Genomic DNA, 22,460 nt, shown 5'->3' with positions numbered 1-22,460 from the left:
ATAATATTTTAATACTATACACAATATTAACAATAATAATTATGGTATTAATAGTAACTACCACTACTACTACTACTGCTGCTGCTACTGCTGCTACTACTACTACTACTACTACTAATAATAATAATAATAATAATAATAATTACTAATAATATTGTTAACAGTGATATCAATACTACTAATAATATAATTATAATAATGGTAATAACTAATCATAAAATAAATAGTAATAATATACTATTAGAGCATTAATGACTAGGAAGCGCAAGGAAATTATGTAGAAAAAAGGTGGGACAAAATTGGATGTCAACACTATGCATGCAGCATTGTCTTCGTATAAAATTGTGGGTCTTTTCTCACATTCCAAACCATATTTTTCTCGAATAAAATGAATAATTTATCTCAACCATACGCATTCCCTACTTGATTCATGGATAGCTATTATCTCAACATGATTTGAAGAAGTAGCAACAATAGATTTTTTTGTGGAGCGCCATGATATGACAGTACCTCCATATGTAAACACTTACCCGATTTGAGATCTAGCTTTATAGGGATCTGATAAATAACATGCATCAGCATAACCAACAAGATCTCTACTGTCTTTGTTAGAATAAAACAAACTCATATTAAGAGTTCCCTTTAAATATCGCAATATATGCTTAATCCCGTTCCAATGTCTCCGTGTAGGAGAAGAACTATATCTTGCTAGTAAATTAACAGAAAATGCTATGTCAGGCCTTGTAGCATTAGCAAGATACATTAGTGCACCAATTGCACTGAGATAGGGTACTTCGGGACCAAGGAGTTCCTCATCCTCTTCTGGAGGTCGGACCAAATCCTTATTCGCTTCAAGTGATCGGACAACCATTGGTGTACTCAATGGGGTGTGCGTTATCCATGTAAAAATGTTTTAAGACCCTTTCTGTATAGGCAGATTGATGGATAAAGATCTCGTCTGCTAAATGTTCAATTAGCAGACCAAGACAAAGTTTTGTCTTCTCAAGATCTTTTATCTCAAATTCTTTCTTAAGATATTCAATTGCCTTTTAGAGCTCTTCTGGAGTTCCAACAAGATTTATGTCATCAACATAAACAGCAAGTATAACAAATTCTGAAGTCATTTTCTTTATAAAAATACAAGGATAAATAACATCATTAATGTAACCCTCTTTCTACAAATATTCACTGAGGCGATTATACCACTTGCGCCCAGATTGCTTTAAATCGTACCAAGATCTTTGTAATCTGATTGAGTACATTTCCTGAGATTTTGAATATGCTTCAGGCATTTTAAATCCTTCAGGAATTTTCATGTAAATTTCATTATCAAGTGACCTGTACAGATAAGCTGTAACCACATCCATCAGATGTCAAGCCTTTCACATAAGGCTAAACTGACGAGATATCGAAATGTTATGGCATCCATAGTGGTGAATATGTTTCTTCATAATCGACTCCAGGTCGTTGTGAGAGTCCTTGTGCGACAAGGCGAGCCTTGTATCTTTCAACTTCATTTTTATCATTTTTTTTTCCACACAAAAACCCATTTATGACCAACTGGCTTTATACCAGTAGGTGTTTGGACTGCTGGTCCAAAGATCTTTCTTTTAGCAAGTGACTTCAATTCCGATTGAATTGCCTCTTACCATTTTGGCCAATCAGATCTTTGTCGACATTCTTCGACAGATCGGGGTTCAAGATCCTCACTATCTTGCATAATATTTAGTGCAATATTATATGCAAAAATATTATCCACCACTATTTCAGACCGATTTAAATTAATCTCATCACCAGTAGAACTTATTAAAAGTTCCTCACTCACTTGAGTCTCGGGTTCATTGATTTCTTCAGGAATCTCAGAACTAATCAGATCTTGGGTCTCTTCAGGAGATCCCTTCATAGTATTATTTTGATCATTTGTCGATTTTCTTTTTCTAAGATTTCGTTCCTTAGAACCCCAAAGGCCTACCACGCTTCATGCGTGCTTTGGGTTCACTAACTCTCATGCTAGTAGATGGTCCTGCTGGGACATCAATTCGGATAGGCACATTCTCTGCAGGGATATGTGACTTAGTTATCCTTTTCAAATCAGTAAATGCGTCTGCATTTGATTTGCTACATTCTGTAAATGGATGATCTTCTGGACCTCCTGATTACATATAGGGGTACGTGGATCAAAATGAGATAATGATGAAACTTTCACATAATTTCTCTTTTGATTTCCTCTTTCTCTCCCCCTAATTGTGGGAAATTTGTTTCATCAAATCGACAATCTGCAAATCGAGCAGTAAATAAATCTTCTGTCAATGGTTCAAGATAGCGAATAATAGAGGGTGATTCAAACCCAATATATATTCCTAACCTTCTCTGTGGGCCCATCTTACTACGTTGTGGTGGTGCTACTGGCACGTGCACAAGAGTACTTCGCGCCACAACCATCTCCTTTTTATAGGTTCTACAGACCGATGCCTGATGCTTCATCTGGGAGAAAAGAATCATAGATATGCCGGTCATTAGAAGGAAGAACCGCCATAAAAAGATTCCTCGTGTATCATCTGCATCCAAAAATTCATAAATGGGCAATATTTGGTTCATGACCAAAAACTAATTGTGACGGAGAATATTTATTATAATGTGTCGGTATGAGACGAATAAGTGATGCTGCATGCAAGATAGCATGACTCAAAATAGTAGTGGGCAATTTTGTTTTCATAGTAGTGGTCTTGCTATCAATTGCAAGCGTTTAATACATGACTCTGCAAGGCCATTTTGAGTATGAACATAAGCTACAATATGTTCAACTTTTATCCCAACTGATAGATAATAATCATCAAAAACTTGAGATGAGAATTCTCCAGCATTATCAAGGCGAATAGCCTTTATAGGATAATCTGGAAACTGTGCCCTTAATCGAATTATTTGGGCTAATATCTTTGCAAACGCCAGGTTGCGAGATGATAGTAGGCACACATGAGATCATCTTGAAGATGCATCTATTAGAACCATAAAATATCTAAACAACCCACTTGGTGGGTGAATAGGTCCACATATATCCCTATGTATACGCTCTAAAAAGGCAAGGGATTCCATGCCAACCTTCATTGGTGATGGTCTAGTGATCATTTTGCCTTGATAGCAAGTATTACAAGAAAATTCATCCTTTGTAAGAAACTTCAAGTTGTTTAGTGGATGCCCACTTGAATTTTCAATAATTTATCTCATCATTATTGATCCAGGATGGCCCAAACGGCCATGCCAAAGCACAAAAGTATTTGAATCAGTAAACTTCTGGTTTACGATAGAGTGTGCTTCAACTGTACTGATCTTTGAATAGTATAAGCCAGAAGATAATGTTGGTAACTTTTCTACATTGCATTTCTGGCCAGAAATATTCTCTGTAATACAAAGATGTTGCACGTTCATTTCATCTATTGTCTCAACATGATATCTATTTCGGCGGATATCTATAAAACTCAACAAGTTTCTTCGGGACCTGGAGGAGAACAATACATTGTCTATAATAAGTTTTGTTCCCTTAGAGAAATATAATGGCTCTTCCGGAGCCTTCAATCAAACTTATATTACCAGAAATTGTTGAAACACTAGCTTTTTCCTTATGCAAATAAGAAAAGTATTTCTGATTCTTGAATATGGCATGAGTTGTTCCACTATCAATTACACAAATATCTTCATGATTGGTCTTTGATTCAAACATAATTTGAGGATTATCCATATTCTTCAAAATGACATAAATAAAATAAATATTATAGTAAATATCATTATCAAAGCATAACTTTTACATAACCATACTAACTAATACAAACAACAGAAATTTAAATTTCTACAGATGCATCAGCAATCACATGACTTGTTTCTCCTTCTGAGAGTGCAAAGTAATCAGCTACATCTAAATGCATGAAGTCAACATTATTTTTAGAAATAAAATTTGCTTCGGCATTTTTCTCTGTCTTCTTTAGGGAGGCTTGATAAAGCTCAACCAGGTGCTTTGGCGTACGATAGGTACGTGACCAATGCCCTTTTCCTCCACATCTATAGCATGAATTTTCTGCATTTGTTGTTTGCACCGCTTCATGCTTTTGTTCCTTCCTTTTCCACTACCGATGGTTAGGAGGGTTCTTTGGTGCATTATTATTACCATGATTAGATTTTCTTCCCCGATCATGGCCATGACCATGACTGGGGCCATGACCTCTTCCACGCTTAGCTTGGTGGAAGTTCGTCTCATTCACTTCAGGAATGGACAAGAACGATTGATCAGCTTTCATGTTTTTCATTAATAGCCCATTATGTTGCTCGGCTACAAGAAGATGTGAGATAAGTTCATAATACTTTTTGAATCCCATCTCTCGATATTGCTGCTGCAGGAGCATATTCGAGACATGAAAAGTGGTGAAAGTTTTCTCCAACATATCATGATTAGTAATATTATCACCACATAATTTCAACTGGAAAATAATTCTGAACATAACAGGATTATACTCACCGATAGATTTAAAATCTTGTAGCCTTAAATGAGTATAGTGATAACGTGCCTGTTGAAGAACGACCATCTTCAGGTGGTCATATCTATCTTTCAAATTATTCCACAGTATGACTGGATCTTCAACAGTAAGATATTCCATTTTCAGGCCCTCATCAAGGTGATGTCGTATGAATATCATTGCTTTGGCACGATCTTGGTTTGATGCCTGATTTTTGTCCTTGATGGTGTCTGCCAGACCCATCGCATCAAGATGAATTTCAGCATCAAGCACCCAAGACATGTAGCTTTTGGCCGATATATCCAGGGCTACAAATTCAAGTTTAGAAAGATTTAATATTATTTAGAAAAAGAAATTTCGTACCTCTGATACTTTTAAAGTATTTGCTCGAGATGGCAAAGTCTCGTGCTCATAACATAACGACTGTAAAGTAAATAAACTAAAGATAAGTATAGAGAGAAATTGATATATTATTCAACATTCAAACTGATGTATATAATGAACTGAAATCTCCTCTATTTATAGAAGAAAGGAAGCTGCTGTGTAAGCTGCTTGTAAGTTGCTTGTAAGCTGCTACCGTACCAGATATATAATCTTTTACCGGGGTAATATTTATCCATAACGGAGTACCGAAATGATAAGCTTCTTCATGGTATTTCCAATGTAGTACTAAATAGATAAACATATTTACTAAATGAGCATCCATAATATAATATATATTTATAACAGTTATCACTTTCTTTAATTAATCAAGTCCCCACCACTCTATAATAATTTCGTCCTGGGAATTTTGCTATACAGCCAAAACCCAGGAGGGATTCACTATTTCTTCAGCTAACAGCATGCGCACAATAGCAGCGCGACTCACCCCTGTAAGTTCTTAACTTGGAATTTTATCAATTTACATTTGTTTATCTTGCAATGTTCATTGTTTTTATTTGTTGATGGAATTCTGTAATGGTGTTAATGCAGTATCTATGGAGGAGAAAGCCTATTAATTTACAGCCCCGGAATTTTTCTACTTCCGGCTTTGGTAACATTTATTTTTAACTTTCGAATGGATTTTAGGGCTATGCCCCAAACTTTCGATATTGCCACTTCTTTAATGAGTTATTTTTTCTAGAGATTTTGTATGTTTTTATTCACCAAGTATAGAAATGAGTTGAGCAGTTAAGTAAAGTTACTAAGCAAAACTGATTTATTCTGAAAATTGGGGATCTTGTTACTTCCGCGGTGATTTCCTAGCTGTTCTTAGTTTAATTTTTGGATTTCAATTTGTCCAAAAACAAAGAAGATAAATGACTATTCTTTTTGCGGATGTCAGAATGAAACATAATGAGAAGCCCGAAACCTTTCTATAGGTACATTGGATCACACATGAAACAGTGTTCTTTTCTAGCTTTATGCAAAGTCTGGTTATGGTTACAGTTCGTGGTTTCATACCACTGGAATGCTTTAAGATTTATAGTTTGATTGATTTATAGATGAACGGTCAATAGAACAAGAAGCTGAAAAAAAAGTAGGGTGGCTCTTAAAGTTAATTTTTGCTGGGACTGCTACAGTTATTGGGTATCAGATTTTCCCATACATGGGTAAGGTCTCATTTCTTTGGTTGAATGAATCAATTGCACCATGATTTCTTGCCTTGTCTGATTTTTCTTTGGCATATTAATGTCTGATTTTCATAGGAGACAATTTGATGCAGCAGTCTGTCTCACTTTTACAAGTCAAGGATCCCTTATTTAAAAGAATGGGTGCATCCAGATTAGCTCGTTTTGCTATAGATGGTAAGCTTGTGCCACTGTATTTTGGCAATTGAGCAGTTATGCATACAAAATTCTTTAATGGGTTGAATTATATGCTGGCAATCTGGTGCCCATTATAAGGAATTTGATGTTCTTGGTAATTGGTGCATATATGTCTTTGATTTAAGAATGGTAAGGAGCAATAACTTTAAGCTTTAAGGTTGATCAAATGTAGTAAAGATAAACTATACTTGGTATCTGAAAGCAAAATAGCTATTATGTGAGGTAGGACGGTTGCACCCTTTTTGGGTTGTTAGAAGCTCATTTAAATTTAACTGATGTTGTTGACCTCCACAACATCCTCTTATATGAAAATAATCAATATGCTGGACAACAATTCTGTGGAGTCGAGTCCCTTGCATCTGGATGCTTTCCCCAATCTTCGTGATTTATTTACTGCATCACCTTCCTGTGAAACTTAAAGCTAATGGAACTCCCTACTGATTAATTGTAAAAAATTAGGAAATTCCTTTCATTGTCCCAAAATAAGATCGACACTACTCTGCTACCTTAGATTTTAGTACCCTAGTCAACCGGTGTAATGTATTTGATTGCTGTTCCTTTTCCTGGTACTATGACGAAGGCAGCTGTGTTTCTTAAATAGCATTGCTTGTCTTTAAAGATCTAATACATTATAAAACTTAAGAGGATCTACGTGCTGCTTTATTTCTACATGATATCTTGTAACCGACTAGCGGTGTAGATTACAATTTTTGCTTAAAGTGCAATATTTGAAGTTTGTAGTCGAAGCATATTTTACAGCTGTTTTGGACCAAACTTGAGATTTTATGAGATGCTTATAAGTGATTCTTCTATCCCTGTGCTTTGTTGCTTCCTAGATGAAAGAAGGATGAAGATAGTTGATATTGGTGGAACTCAACATCTTTTGAACATGTTAGAGGCTGCTACAGATGATCGCACGAGGAAGGAAGCCTTGAAGGCTCTTTTTGCAATATCTAAATCAGGTCAGGCTCCAAATTTATCTGCAATTTGCATAATGCTGTCTGTAGTGTACTCATGGATGCTCAAGCTAGTTTTTTGTTGAATTTGGGAACAAACTAGTATTTGTAGGAATGCTCAAGCCGCCATTTTGAAAAATTTAAGTATAAGCCAGGACTTAATCGGACGATTATCCAAACTTTCCCTTTACAATGATAATACACACAAGTCAATTGGGTGAGCTTTAAACCGTTACAAAATTATTACCATTGTTACTTACACAACTTAAGTATCTGTTAACTTGGTTCTCCAAAGTGGATATCTTTTGTTAAAGCGATATCTTTAGCTACCCAGATGAGAGCATTTGCCTCTCTTCCCAGGGCACTTATCTGCAAACCCAAGCAATAGCCAATGGATAATGTGGCAAATACATTCTTTATCCTTTGAACATAAACTTAGTTCTCCTTCTTTATTATGTGAAGTGACTAATTATGCTAACAATTCACTGGTCCCAGGTCTTAATTTGGGTAAGTGTTTGAGTGATCTAAAAGATCACAAGATCACTATTTTGTTTTATGAGTAAAAGTATCACTATTGATGCAAACTTTGTTTTTTTTTTTTTGTATTAAGTGAAGATTTTATTGATGTATGGGTAAAATGCTTCGGTATACAAACAAAAGTAGAGAACTGTACACAAAAATATGATCCTCTACAAAAGCACCGAATAATCTATACTATCTTGAACTTCATGCGTGCTCCAAAAATTAACAAAGAACAATATGCTTGCTCTCATCTGTAAAAAATTGTTTTGCACTGCTTAAAAACTCTCCTATTTCTCTCCCTTCAAATGACCATTATTATCACTGGAGGAGCCACATCTTATGCTCTACTTCTTTTCTTTTTCTAAATATCATGTCCGTCACCTTGGCTAGCATTGCCTACTCTGTGCTAAATACATCAATCGTCGTCCACCATAGCTGACTTACAGCCTAACAGTGTAGCAGCAAGTGGTCTACATTCTATCCCAATCTCTCGCACATGAAACACCAGTAGATATAAGCTGTCCTCTTCTTCCTCAGATTGTCTGATATGGAATCGCCTCTTTGCTACCAGCCAAATGAAAAGCATATCCTCTTTGGTGCCAAGGGATCCAAAATGATAAGCATGTGGCTTCCTCTCTGCAGAACAAGCTCCTTTTTGAAAGCGCCTTTTTGGACCACAACCAGAACTTCCTGTTCCGTTTGAGTAATGTTTCTGGAGAGTAGGGCCATGAAAATTCGGAACTCGCTCATCTTCATATCTTGTAGATTTCTTCTGAACCTTATTTCTCATATCATTCGACTACCTTTTAGTCGTAAGAGTTATGCTACTTTTTCCGTTTTCGAGTGGCAGATCTTGAACATGGTGGAAAACATACTCCGATTCTCATCCACATACCATTTATGCTCCAAAAAAACTTATTCTGCTCTCTTGTCCCACTTTAATCTAATGTACATTGAATCCTCCCACAACCCCCATTATGTTCCTTTCTTCCCTTATAATCCGCATCCATATGGTATCGCGATGTTGTGTCCTCCACCCTCCTTGCGTTCCGTACTTGTCAACTATGATTGTCCTCCAAAGTGTCCTTTAACGGTCCAAAGTGCTTGTTCCTCATTGCCAAACGTCCATAACCATTTCACCGCCAATGTTCTACTCCCTCCATTTAAAAAAGAATGAACCTATTTCATTTTTAGTCGGTTTAAGAAAGAATGACCCTTTCTAAGTTTGGAAACAATGGAACTTTAAACTTCTCATTGTACCCTTCAATAAAATGATTTAGAGCCACTCAAATATCTATGAATTGTTTTGGATCATAATTTCCAAAAGTCTTCTGTTCTTTCTTGAACACCGTGCCCAATCAAATATGTTCATTCTTTTTTGAAATGAGGGAGTATGTAACACCTTCAAATCCTTCTTCCCATAGCGAGTGACTGATTGGAGATGTGACCACCTTCCCACTGACTAGATGTAACATTCTTTTGAAATGTAACTAGATGTAACATTCTTTTGAAACTAGATGGAACTTTTTGTCCTTGTTATTCCACATGAAACTCCTTTGCATCCTCTCCACGACTGCTACAGGAGTATGCATGAGAGACATAGAGTATGTTGGGATGCTTGATAAGATGCTCTTAGTTAGTACCTTTTCCCTCTCTTTTGGCAAGTAGCTTGTTTGCCACCCATTAGTCTTTTTTCCACCCTCTCATTTACTGGATTCCATACTGCTGGGCCCTTGTTTGACGCTCCAAGCGGTAGGACAAGATAGGTTGTTAGTAATACTCCAATGTTGCCTATTCCTAACGCAGGGATGATCTTGCAATGTCCTGTTGATCTTAAAGTTTGATACTGTTTGAAACCTTAGCAAAACTTGTCTCTTTGTACCTATGTTTCTTTGTACTTTCTGCCCTCTGCTTTGGTTGGGAATCCCCTTAATTATCGTCCTTCTACAGTTGTGTCCATCATCTTACTCAATGCCTTCATGACTAATATAAATAACGTAGAGGAAAGCAGGTTCCCCGTCGTAGGCTGCTGGAGCTTGGAAGAAATCATTCGTTGCTGTTAACCAGCACGGGAAATCTCACTTATCCACTTTCTCTAGTTTCCCCAAATCTATTATTTGTATCACATGGTCCAAGAAGTCTCAATTCATATGACTTTGCCAGATCTAGCATAAGATGTCTTGTGGCCCTTTTTCCTACTGGAGTCTACCGATTCATTTTCCATGAGCACAAAATCCAAAATTTATTTGTCTCGTGTAGAACCTTCTTTAGTTAATTGACAAGCACCTTTTTAACTATCTTATGGAACTTTGTACTAGACTAACAACAATATACTCACTGATAATTTGTGTTTCCTCATTCATTGGTATGATGGCTAGGAAAGAGGCATTGAGGCTCCTTTCGAACTTTCCGGATGCTCCTTTCGGACTTTCCGGATGCTCCTGGAATTGCTTTGGTAGTCTCCATCACCTCTCCTTTACTATGTTCCAGCATTGTTGAAAGAAAGCTGTAGTTAATCTATGCATTAGTGACCCGTATGACTCCCCAAAGCCAAGGATTTTTCCCCTGCCCACTCTACTTCTTCCTCCTCTATGATTTTCTACTGCATAAGTACCCTATCCTTATCCTTGATGCTCCCCTTTACCCTTACTTTCAGCATACCCTTACTTTTGGCACAGTAGTGGTCCCCATCCCCCTTTTGTTCGCCAGCACTAAGTCCCAATAGCCCAGCCACCTGCTTCCCCTGCTTCAAATCCCCTCCTTCACCAACACCCATTGTCCCTGCTCACTCCCTTTCTTCCTCCTTGCTTTCAATGTTTGAGGAGGTTGAGCAAAGGAGACCTTGCCGGACGCAGCCTTCTGACCATCCCTTCCAAACTGGAGTCATGAGGATTCCCCCTTGATTCTGCAAACGGGATCTCCTCCCTTTGTCCGAGTCCTGCTGGTCATGTTTTGCTGCTGAATCACTGCTCTGTGGATGCACTTTATGTGTTATTTGGACGTACGGTTCCACATGGAGCACTGTTAGGATATCAGGGAAACCAAAAACTACTAACAGTTCTCCACGTTCTGAGAATTTGACCTTCTTTCAGCTGCATTTTACTTCTGTCATTAATTTCTGAAACACAATCTCAGTATCCTTGCTGCTGCTGTGCAACTTCTTGTGCGTTCCTTGAAGGCAAATGCAATATACTGTGCGTGGATGATCTCATGGAGCTATATTTCATTACTATTTGTTGACTTTTTATATACGGAAAATCCTAGTCTCCTCTATGTGAAACAGAGAGTTTAATATATACCAAGAAGCTGCATTGAGAAGTGTTGATTGATTGTCCCATCTTGGTAGTTACTCAGAGAAGTACAGGATTTTTACCAGCTGATCACTCCATTTTCCTGTCTTTTGGATAAAACTGTATATAACACGAGTGAAGGATACACGTGGATGACTTCCTGTTTATGTCAAATCACAAGTTGGGTGCTATCTTCTTGAATCTAACCACAGAGCTTCTATAGACAATATTCATCGAGCTGTCAGAGAATAGCACCCTAATTCTTCATGCTTTAAAGAAATGTTAATGAGAGGAATCTGCTTATTGGTTGAACCTCTTGGCAGTTCTTCTACCTATTGGCTAGACCAAAGAATACTGTGATTGAGTAATCTCTGGACACTTCCAAAATGATTCATACTTCCATGCTATAGACTAAATAAATGCGGAACAAAAATTAGCTCTAAATGCGCTGGCTTAGAAGCTCTAATTATAACCACCAAACTTTTAAAACACGGTCACTTTAATTGCATGGTTTGCAGTAGAAGCCTGGTTAACCTTGGCGCCGGTACTTACGAAATCAACCCCAGGTTAAGGAATTCTCAGCTTTAAAAGGAAACTCTGTGGTGCTTGTGATCTTTTAGACGTGTGTTTATGGCAAAAGAGCACCGTACAATTTGGGCCAGTTTTTCTTTATATATAACTTTTAAAGTGAGGAGACGCCTTATTTTATTTATATGGCCCTTGCTAGCTTATGCTATTTTGCCTGATGAAGCTAGTCGGAGATTAAGACTAATTTAGACCAATTGCTGAGGAACTTCTGATCTATGCTTGTATGTCTGTTAGAATGGATGTATTATGTGCTCATTCTTATACTGCAGATGAGGCTGCTATGGTCTTACATCAAGCTGGAGCGGCATCAATCATCAGGTCGACCCCTGAGTCTCCTGAGGATGCTGAACTCGGGACATACAAGTCAAATTTGTTGAGTAGATTTCAAGATTTATCACATGATATAAGGTCTTGAGATTCCTATCATTCTCTTAAAACTTGGCAATATCGTCTTACATAGATGTTTTATTAGATCGCTTACCTTTAAGAATTTTTATTTCCTTGAACAAAATTAAGAGAATCCTTTCATGGTTGTTACATGTAATTCGTGTTACATGTCCTCTTCTAGAGAGCCATGGTTATGCCTCCACCTTCGGAAGTAAAAGGTCCCTTGTTTAATGGGATCTAAAGCATTGCTAGTGGCGGAATTCTGCTAGTGTTGTAAACTCTTCAAGGGGCATTAGGATAGAAAAATAATTCAGATGCCATGCAAAGTTGCCATGGCACACAAGATCCTGTTTTGCCGGTGAATGTTCATGGTTGTATGACATGCGAAAAACGGACAAGCACAGAAGTTATGTCCATTTGGACCTTTTAGTTCCTAAATAGATTGTTGAATTTCGAATTGTATACAAGAGCTAATCCAGCCCCTAATTGGCCTGAATTAAGCTCAGCCATCTTCACAATCAAAGTTAGAAGATGCACTTGGCAAGACTACACAGTTTGCCTTTCTCTTCAACGTCATTGTGCACATGATAAAAAAATGGTGTGATCTTGAACTTAGCTAGATTTAAATTGCCGGAATTCTATACCACTGAGCATGAAACAAATGGGGGCCATTAGATTTGATTTCAGATGTCTGGACAAGTATCAACAGGACATATATGCTTTGGATTCTTTGTTCGACGGTCCAGCAATGCAAATGAGTATTTGTCTATAACCATGTTATCTGGTGCTCGATCAATTTGTTCCTTCAGTAAATTTGGCTACATGTCGTAGGAAGTGGGGAACATACATATTCCTAGTGTCTTGTGAAATTATGATTGATATTCATTTCAAGAACGGGGACCTTATGGTGACCCAATTATTCCTGGAAGAGATGATCAATCTTGTGTCTTGTGTGAGATGCACGAAACAAAATTTTAAAAAGTTACAAACCCCCCCCCCCCCNNNCCCCCCAACCCCCCCACACACACACACACACACACACATACATATTTGTACATGGGAGGAAGCAATGGTCCTCACACTACAGCCTGTGTCATCCAATATTGGGTAAGAAACTCCAATGGTTCCTCTGATACCAATAGTTATTTTGCTATATGATCTTAAAATAGTATTCTGTTAGAAGAGTACAAAAAACCTATAGCTGTATAGAGTTTTGTGGCTTATATGGGATGCAAAGATTATACTAATTAAGAGATTTTGCGGGGAGAATATACCTGCACGTCCACGTATTAAGAGGCTATAAGCAATAGGGACATTTTTGAAGTATGTATTATACTAGAAGGCAGAGAGACTAGAGGAAGCATTATCTGGAAGAAAAAAAAAAATTGCATTCAATTAATTTTCAATGTTGAGAAAAGGTTTTTAATAACTTAGCTCATTAGTTCAAAGAGACTCTTTCGTCATGTGGTGTATATAGAAATAGGCCCCCACCATTCCCGTACATTCACTCAACTTTTGCAATTTAAATACAGATTTGCTTTGTTTTTGTCACATTTGCATGTGAATGTACTTTCCCGAAGTGATACTCTCCACAACTCACGTGAGGGCTTTGCCTGAGAAGTGAGAATCCTACAATTTGTATTTTCAGGGATAACTTTAATTTTGGCTTCCTTAATTTGTAGTAAATTACGTCAGATTATGTGTTCTCTTTCTTCGTTTTTGAGCTTTTGTATTTGAAATTTCAGATAAAAGAAAAAGATCAGTTTTTCATATCTATTAGACTGATAGGATCCGATAACTATTTTTCCATTTCATACATCTGTTTAAGAGGCATCAGTTCAAACTCGGCATCCTCTTAATCTTGGTCGTTTCTTGTCCTCAACATAAGCTGACTATTGCAACATATTGTGGCAATTCCTGTGTCAATACCGAAACGGTACCAAGAGTTGCATCTTTGAGTTTGAGATAAATCAACAAGCAGTCCATAAGACACAGGATGACACACGATTTCTAACGTATTGGTTAGTGCGGAGAGGAGTAGATATAGCGATATACGTCTCCTTCATATACATTTCAACCTTTTAGTGATTAAACGAAATTCTCCGAGATTTCAAATACGGATAAATCTTTTCTCCTTATACTACACTTTTTGCAGTGACGTATACACATGATTTTGCACAAGCAATATAATGCTAGCCTTTTGTCACAATTTATTTCGTAAAGTAGATGTGGGTTTGAGACGTGATATTACTTCGTGTCTCAAATTCATATTTACTACTCCCTCCTTATGTGTCGGTATTCGAATTTCGTGAGTCAAAAGAATTATTTTTACCGCGACTTTTTCACACGTCTTTTAAATATTTTGAATATTAATTATTGTGATTTATTGTACTTTTTACATAGTTTTCAAATATATTTTTTTAAAGATTTTATGTTAGAATTCACTATCAAAGTTAACTCGTTTGACTCTTGAAATTCGGAAACAATCGCATAAATTGGGACGGAGGGAGTAGTTGATATTATTTTTAGGCTATGTCAGGATATTGCGTGTATACATATTTGTTTTACAACAATATTATTTACATACATATTGCGAAACGGTGTGAAATAATGACACCCCGTAGTAAAGAGTGTCTCCGCCACTGCCATGGTTTGTATGACGCTTAGGTAGCTAGTGGTGATGATATGACAAAATTACTAGGAGGAAAGATAAGAGATATACACTATTTATTAGTTTAGCTAATAATTAACTAAAGGGTTAGAGAGGGAACAAAATAAGCAGAGAAATGAGGAAGAGACAAGGTTGAAGCAGGAGAAATGTATGGAGAGAATTGTTTTGTAGTAATGATAAAAGGGGAACATGTGAAGAGGTTGGGTACGTGCATTTGTCCTTGAGGAATGGAGACAATCTTTGAAGCAAGAACCTTATGCCAACTTCCTTATTAATGAACTGTTCCTATTTGCAATACTGATAACATCTCGTGACACCATTCTGTGGAGATTTATTGGATACTAGCTACCTCCCCCTACTCCTACTGCTATATATCTTCTCTTCCCTCTCTCTTATATATATATATATATATATATATATATATATATATATATATATATATATATATATATATATGAAATGGCTAAAATTTGAATGGCAGTCAAATCTTTTATTAATGTAAATCCAAAACGGAAGTTCATGGGCCGTTTCCTGTTTTCTTGAATTCCTGTTGTCTCGATGTTTTCAGTTTATTTTTGAATTTTGTGAGATCTACTTAGCTCGATTGTTCACCTATTTATAGTTCGTGGAACAATTGGTTGACTCTATGTGGCTCAACGAAGTCATAGTCAGTTATACATGGTATTATTGACGGTTTTTTGGCTTTGCACCGGAGATAATTGACAAGGGCATCAAAAGACCTCAGATTGTTTGTTCCATATTAGGGTAATATGAGGGAGTAGAGAGGTAATTGTTTGGTGAATTTCGTGGGAGCCTATAGTACAATTGTGTTGATATCAAAGTTACGTTAGCTCTTAGATATAGATGATCAATTTTTCTTGGTTCTCCATTTGAGAAAAATTATCAGAATTGAAATGTGGTGGAGGGGGGGAGATAATATTGACAATGGCAAAGAAACTAAAAAACAGAATTAAGTGTGTATATATAGTATCCAAATATGATCACGAGATGTCATGATACTGCTAATTGTAGTGTGTACGTTAGAAAGTAAAGCAAATTAATCATGCATTAGGCAATATTGTTCAATATATATTTTAAAATAATGATAAGAGTTGAGAGACAGATATTTATTTGGAAAAAAAAGGAAAAAAAATTAGTGATTGAGGAAGAAAGGCCACGTGTAGAAAGAGAGGAAAAGAGGAGACTGAGGAGTGAAAGACAAAAGGTGACGGCTGGAGAAAAGGGGGAACTCCAAATTCCCCGTGAAAACTATTTGGATTCATCCAAAATTCAACAAATATAAACATCTACCCTTTTTCTTTTCAATGCTTTCCCTTTATTACTTTTTCATACATATTTTATAACTATAATATGCATGGTTTATCACCCTTCCAATACTTTATGTCTTCACCATTCTACATATCCTAACCCCACTCTCCATCTCACTGCTAGGTGGTTTCTCTAAGTTTTACTTCCACTAGACAATCAATTATTATCATTTTCACCTCCTTTTCTACTGTATTCAAGAGTATATATATTGACACTATATAACAAATGTAATATTATTTTAAAACTCCGCTAAAAGATTCTTGTAGTCTTTTATTGGTAAACAAATCCGTAGATACTCACTATAAATACTTACATCTAAATAAGTGATTATAAATGACATGAGAGTGAAAAACATCTTTAGATTTTTAGTGTATAAAGTTAGTTGATATTAAACGTTCTTACTCTGATTTTTGGTTTTTAATCAGCATTGACTAATTAACTAGAAATATTTAATTAATGACATCACAATGAAGGAAAAAAAAAAGAAGATTTCTAAAGTTACAGTTTAAAAGCTAGCATGTTTACTGGCAAATGTAATAACAAAGCGGGATGTATGATGGTCACCTCGTTACGAAAATTAAGAATTGGAATCATGTGATATTTAGAGAGAAAATGATAAAGGAAGACTGGACAATTAATTATCCTGACTTTTTGAACCTGAAAACAGATACTTAATATTTGATCTAAGAACAAAAATTAATGTAAAAACGCTGATTACTTACCCTCCAGAACAAAAGAGTTCAACATTACCGGAGGCATCATATTTTGGTTTTGTAGGTTTCAATTGATTACTAACCATCCGAACTTTAGTAAAGTAGTAATATTACTTCTTAACCATCATAAAATATATTCATTTTTATGTCCTCGTGAATTGCCATTAATCCACAATTACATATTTCCTAGTTGCTTATTTTTTAAATTATTTTGTCTTAAAAGGAACATGAGTGAATTATTTTTGTTATAGTAGTATAATTTTCTTATCAAGGGCATTTGGATAATAATTGGACAATTTGAAATGTTTGTGTGAATAACGAAAACTCGCACTTCATGATAGAAGCCAGCCGCATGTGGGAAGCAAACAAAGAGCTGATTATTAGATTTGAGAGCTTTCTTTCCCTCTCTTTAAAGAGAGCAGCACTAAGAGGAGATAGAGAAAACAAAAGAACAAACAAAGAAGAAAAGAGAGGAGGATGGTATCAGGGAGCAGAAAAGACGGCCAGTACTTAGCATGAGAAGTTGCAACTTCTTCGTTCAATCATAATCTCATGCTGTATTTTCGGCATTGCTCACCTTCATTTTCCCTTTTTCAATGGATTCCACTACAGTCTCAAACTTAATATATTTATGTGGACACAATAGTATTAGTATTATATATGAGTGAGAAATTTAAAACCACACTTTATGAAATTCTAAGTGCTCTCCCACCCTGTTCATTTCCCATTTTCAAGAAAAAGAAATTTACTACTCCCGTTAATTTTATCCCTTCATGACCTTCATTCTTCAACATCAATTTTTTTCTTCTTAGCAAAAATGTACATATAGCAGTAAATTTTGACTCGATAAATTGGCGCGTTGAAGGAGATATTACCATGGCATTTATTGCATTCATTTCACTCAAGCAAGTTGAATTGATTTTAAGTTTTCTATTAGAGTTCTTTTTTAGTTGCTTCATATCTACTCCACCTAAAAAAGAGTAAAGGGGCAACAATAACTTAGATCTTTTCATTATAGACATCTTTTTCCTAATGCATATCTGTATCTAAAATAGAGCGTATAATAAAGTACAAAAAACGACTTTGAGTTGTCCTTTGATCTGTCAAGTCTAAATGCTCTTTATTGTTAACTCCCAGATGTGAATTAAATTGATTTTTTCGCGTTTTCATGGCATGAGATTATGAAACCTCCATCACCCCCACGTTCTGAGATGCGTAAAAGTATATTCAAGAAACTGAAACACAAAGTGGAAAAGGCTGAAATCAATGACATAACTACTTACTACTTACTCTGGCTCAAAGGTCCAACAACATACTTCACTTCTATCATGCCTGTAATATTCTCACCATAATTCTTTACTTGATCTCTACTTTAGTTATTACTAACCTAATTTAAACATTTTCTTTCTTGAAAAGTGTTTTCTTTATCTCTTTCCTCTAATTTTTTTCTCTGGAATTTTTTGCCCTAGCAAGTTGAAGTGGAAACCCTAGAAAAAAGTTCTGGTAAATGATATTCAGAAAGTAAGTTTGTCCCCGGCTTGCTTGTTTCTATATTAGAAGTTTGTTGAGAGCTTGGCCCTTAATTGTGCTCGACAGCTAGTGTTTCAATGCCACCGACAAGCCTTTCGTTTAGAAAGCTTTTAATTGCGGAAGAGGTGATTTTCATGTCTTTCATAAATTAAAAATGTCCATATATTATATAAAGAAACTATGTAACTAATCCATTTCTCTCTGTCTTTTTGATGGTTTTAATTTAATGGCCTGCCATGAAGAGTTTTCTCTTTTTTTCATGTGACTTTAGTTTTGAACTATTTCTTGCATTGACTAATAACCAAAATTCTTTTTCCATTTATAGAATGAGGAGAATGAAGGAAACCATCAATGCCGACAGTTGTGGAACAGAAAGCAGTTTTGAAGGGCTAATTAAGAACTGCGAGGGAAAGCAACGAGGCAAGGCTATATATTAATCAATCAATGTATGCTTAATTAGCTTACTCATTTCGTTTTTTCTGAATCTTTAAGTTTAACTTTACCCCCTCTTCCCTGCTATGATAGTTAATATAATCAGGAATTATTGGGTTATCCATTAATTTCAAACATATCATTTTATGATCAAAGATCAATTCATTTGTGCCCAGTTCAAAATGACTCTCATAGACACTTGAAGAGATTTTATTTTCACGTAACTGTAAACAATCTGGAAAAAAAACGAAAAAAAAAAAAAAACTGTTAAACTCTTATTTATTTCTAGTACACAACCTAAAGGTTTAGCAGAAAATTTGCGTCTTGCGAATAAAGTTGAGTTAATTTTAGCCCTACAATGTTTATCCTGTCCAAAATAGTACTTCCGTATGTCAGTTTATTCAAATTTAGTCTCCTGAGAAAGTGGGAAAAGGTATAGGCCTCTAACTTATGGGTATCTAAGACAAGAAGTCAATGTGTTTCATTATTCCATAATTTAATTAAATTGCCTAAATGGGTCTTTTTAGCAGCATTTAATAAAAAAATATTTTATTATGGTTTTTAAAATTTATTACTAGTTTGATATAGGTGCTAGATATATATCTCTTTGATCTGACGGTAACATTTAGAAAATAATTTGGAAGTGTGTGAATTCATGTATGCGAATCTAAGACATCTCTGGTGTATTCTGTTTGTTATATAAATTATTTAAGATTCCTGATCAGTGAAAACAGATGTATAAAATAATAATGCCATCATAAAAACTGGCCATTTTATCCAAACTTCTGACCTGACAACATTTGTTTGAGAAACTCCAAAATCTTCATTTTGTAAAGTACAGTTGGGCCATTCTTGCAGCTTAGTACCTGTGATAGATGCCAAAAGGTAATCTTATCACTTCAGAAAATGGAACCGCTAGAGCAAATAAAATGAAAAAAATTTTAAAAGGGAAATCCTCCTTTAGTGCAGTCAATTTATTAAGAGGTAGGCGCTTTTTATTTTTTCTCCTCGTGTGATTTCGGACTATTAAACTGTTTAATTAGTATGACGAACATAATAATCTAGAGTAATAGATTATGAATGAATTACCACGCTGATTACAAGTAAGCCAGATTGCAGTATTAATATGTAGCTCCAACATTAAGGAGTAACATAATTTCTATGAGATTGACTGAATTTCCTAAAAGTTTTTACATCTTTTTGCCTAATAGAAGAGTACCTAATTGTTCGGCACTTATCAGAGTAACAGTCGGCAACACAATTATTGCATGGCTGAGCAGCATTCAAAGCCTAAAGTTGAAAGTATAATGTGATTTAGTCACATATCAAAAACAAAAATGAAGTTGCACCAAAAATTTGAGTGGCCAAAGTGCCACTGTAGTCATAGATCAAGGTTAAAGCCGTACTAAAATTTGTTCTTTTTTTGCCCTTTAAAATGCTTGAAAATTGTCATGATCAAGTTATAGGTATACTAGATTGATATGGCTGTACGTAGGTTTAAGCTTCTGGAGCTCCATGTATAAGCTTTATCTTTAAATCCGAGATTGATGAGCCGCAAGTGGCGCATTAGATTAGTCGCTAAGCACGAATTAGCCTACAATTATGGTTTGGATCCTCAAGATCTTTGCTGCAGCAACTAAGATTAGTAATAGGAAACGTCACCGTAAGTAAAATTAATTATAGGAATTGAAGAAGGGACTAAATGTTTCATAAGCCATATTAGTTTGATTGGATAACGGTATAAGCGCATCCGTACGCTATTTTCTTTCTTTTTCCATTTTAACTAAAATTCAGTTTCCGAAGTTCCCACCGACTCGACTAATACTATAATATGATTGCGTCAAGAAGGGCCAGCTAAGCGAGAAGTGTATCCTTACCTAATTGTAAGAAGGCATGACTAAAAAAATTATTGTCCTGTTATAATTTGTGTGTATTGTATACGGTCGAAAATCTGGCTCGTCTAACAACATGACATGCTCGAGCTTGCAAATTGAGACCGGTGATGACCCCGAGTCCCATCGAACGCAAGAACACGAGGTGAGATGTCCGTCCTCGAGGACATTGTTCCGTGATCCGGAATCGACCCTGACCCGAACGAGTTCCGAGGATACATTGCCAGTATAACCAAAGAGACCGAAAATATCCGTGACCCAGTCGGGTATTAACGGCGAAAATCTCAGCACGTATCAATAAGGAATCGCAAATCAGCTAATCAGGAGATTTTTTACCTTTTATAAGAATTATACCCTAAAGTAGGGACTCCCCTACTATAATAAAGGGTGCCTGATCACCTTGGTAAAAAACAATTTAAACACGCATTCCAAAGCAATATATTAATTTTCTCATTAAACTCTTATTATTATGTGTCCTTGATACATCGAAGTTCATCCAGTTCAAAGGGTCCCAAGACTGTAACTGATTCAATTCGTGTGTGGTTTGAATTTATTTTATCAACTGTTTTTATTTCCAATTGCAATCAAGAGTGCATCGCTTTGTGTCAAAGTTAATTCCAACGTATCCTTAAACCACTTAAAATTTAATTGTTATCCGATTTTAAGGGTAAAACAAGTTGGCACCCAACGTGGGGCTAAGAGTGGTTATTGATATAAATTTTTTTTTCCTATAAACTGCATCACTATTTTGCACTTGTTCTTTAAAGTGTCTCTGATTCAGGTTAACTACTAAATAATGTCAAACTTCTCAATCGACACCCCTACATGTTGACAATGATCGACATCATGGTGTAAAACGGACAACGGTAGCTCGCCCGGAAACGAGGTGCCTCAGTCAATCTCGGGCGGGTCCTTGCAGACCCGCACCGACTGTAAGCTCACATGCTAAGCGCATCAACGCAAAGTTTGCCCGCCACCGATTCCTGAGGTGACAAGATCCGCGAGATGTTCGATCATCCTGCACAAAGCACACACGGCGTGCGAAGATGGGTGAATCAACTTGCGAGGTAATCTTCAAAATGTTGTAGGCTCGGACATGCGAATGATAGCCCAACTCAGAACCAGAGCTGCGCGGCCGAGTAAGCGATTGAGCTCGAACCATCTCGGGAGTTGTCCACAAAGCATGAAACAGTCTTAGAAAGAATCGAATGAGAAAGAGTCGCCGGACGCAACCCGGCAATCATGAAAGATGCTCGAAAGAACTAGCGAAACGTGATAGAGTCGGGGAGAAAAAAATCGAGGGCAAAGATTAAGGAAGTGGGAAACCTTACAAATTCCCCGGGTTGAATCAAATCTCGGGAGCGTCGACCAATATTGAAAGGGCCTAGTACTCCAAGAAGTTTGGTGCAAAAGCCCTTTTCCACCTAGTGCGGCTCCCAAAACCAATCCCTAAGAAGTTCCGCATGCTCGAGAATTCTAAGTAACAGGCATCATCTTGACCGAAGCGACCAAACGCAACAGTGTTCCTCCTATACATGCTCTATTAAAGTGTTTGGGGATGATAGATATCAAATCTGTCTTGCATGAAAAAAATTCGGGAAGAGACATCTTCAAGGAGCTATTTGATATGTACCCACAACTTACCTCCTAATTCTACTTGACTCGTTTTGCTATGATTGCAGACTCTTTTGTGAAAGCCACAACGCCGGGCTATCAATCGAGACCAGGAAAGCTGCGACAATTTTCAAGGTAAAACAGAAGGATATGAAAATGCTCAGAGAGTTCGTGTCCCGCTTTCAAAATGGAACGGATAGATTCTGCCACCGAGGTCGCTGAT

The 22,460-nt window shown here is 36.4% G+C and overlaps 1 protein-coding gene across 1 annotated transcript; it reads left to right on the top strand.

Annotated features, from left to right (window-relative positions):
* On the top strand, window positions 5,261-12,518 carry LOC109232271. Its single transcript, XM_019397972.1, has 6 exons — window positions 5,261-5,377; window positions 5,478-5,538; window positions 5,990-6,097; window positions 6,194-6,292; window positions 7,150-7,275; window positions 11,939-12,518. The coding sequence occupies exons 1-6, from the start codon at window positions 5,348-5,350 to the stop codon at window positions 12,082-12,084; spliced, it is 570 nt and encodes a 189-aa protein (XP_019253517.1). The 5' UTR covers window positions 5,261-5,347; the 3' UTR covers window positions 12,085-12,518.

This window comes from Nicotiana attenuata, chromosome 9 (genome assembly GCF_001879085.1).
Source record: "Nicotiana attenuata strain UT chromosome 9, NIATTr2, whole genome shotgun sequence".
NCBI lineage: Eukaryota > Viridiplantae > Streptophyta > Magnoliopsida > Solanales > Solanaceae > Nicotiana > Nicotiana attenuata.
Note: the sequence above shows the minus strand (reverse complement) of the source record. Positions and strands in the feature narration are given on the sequence as shown.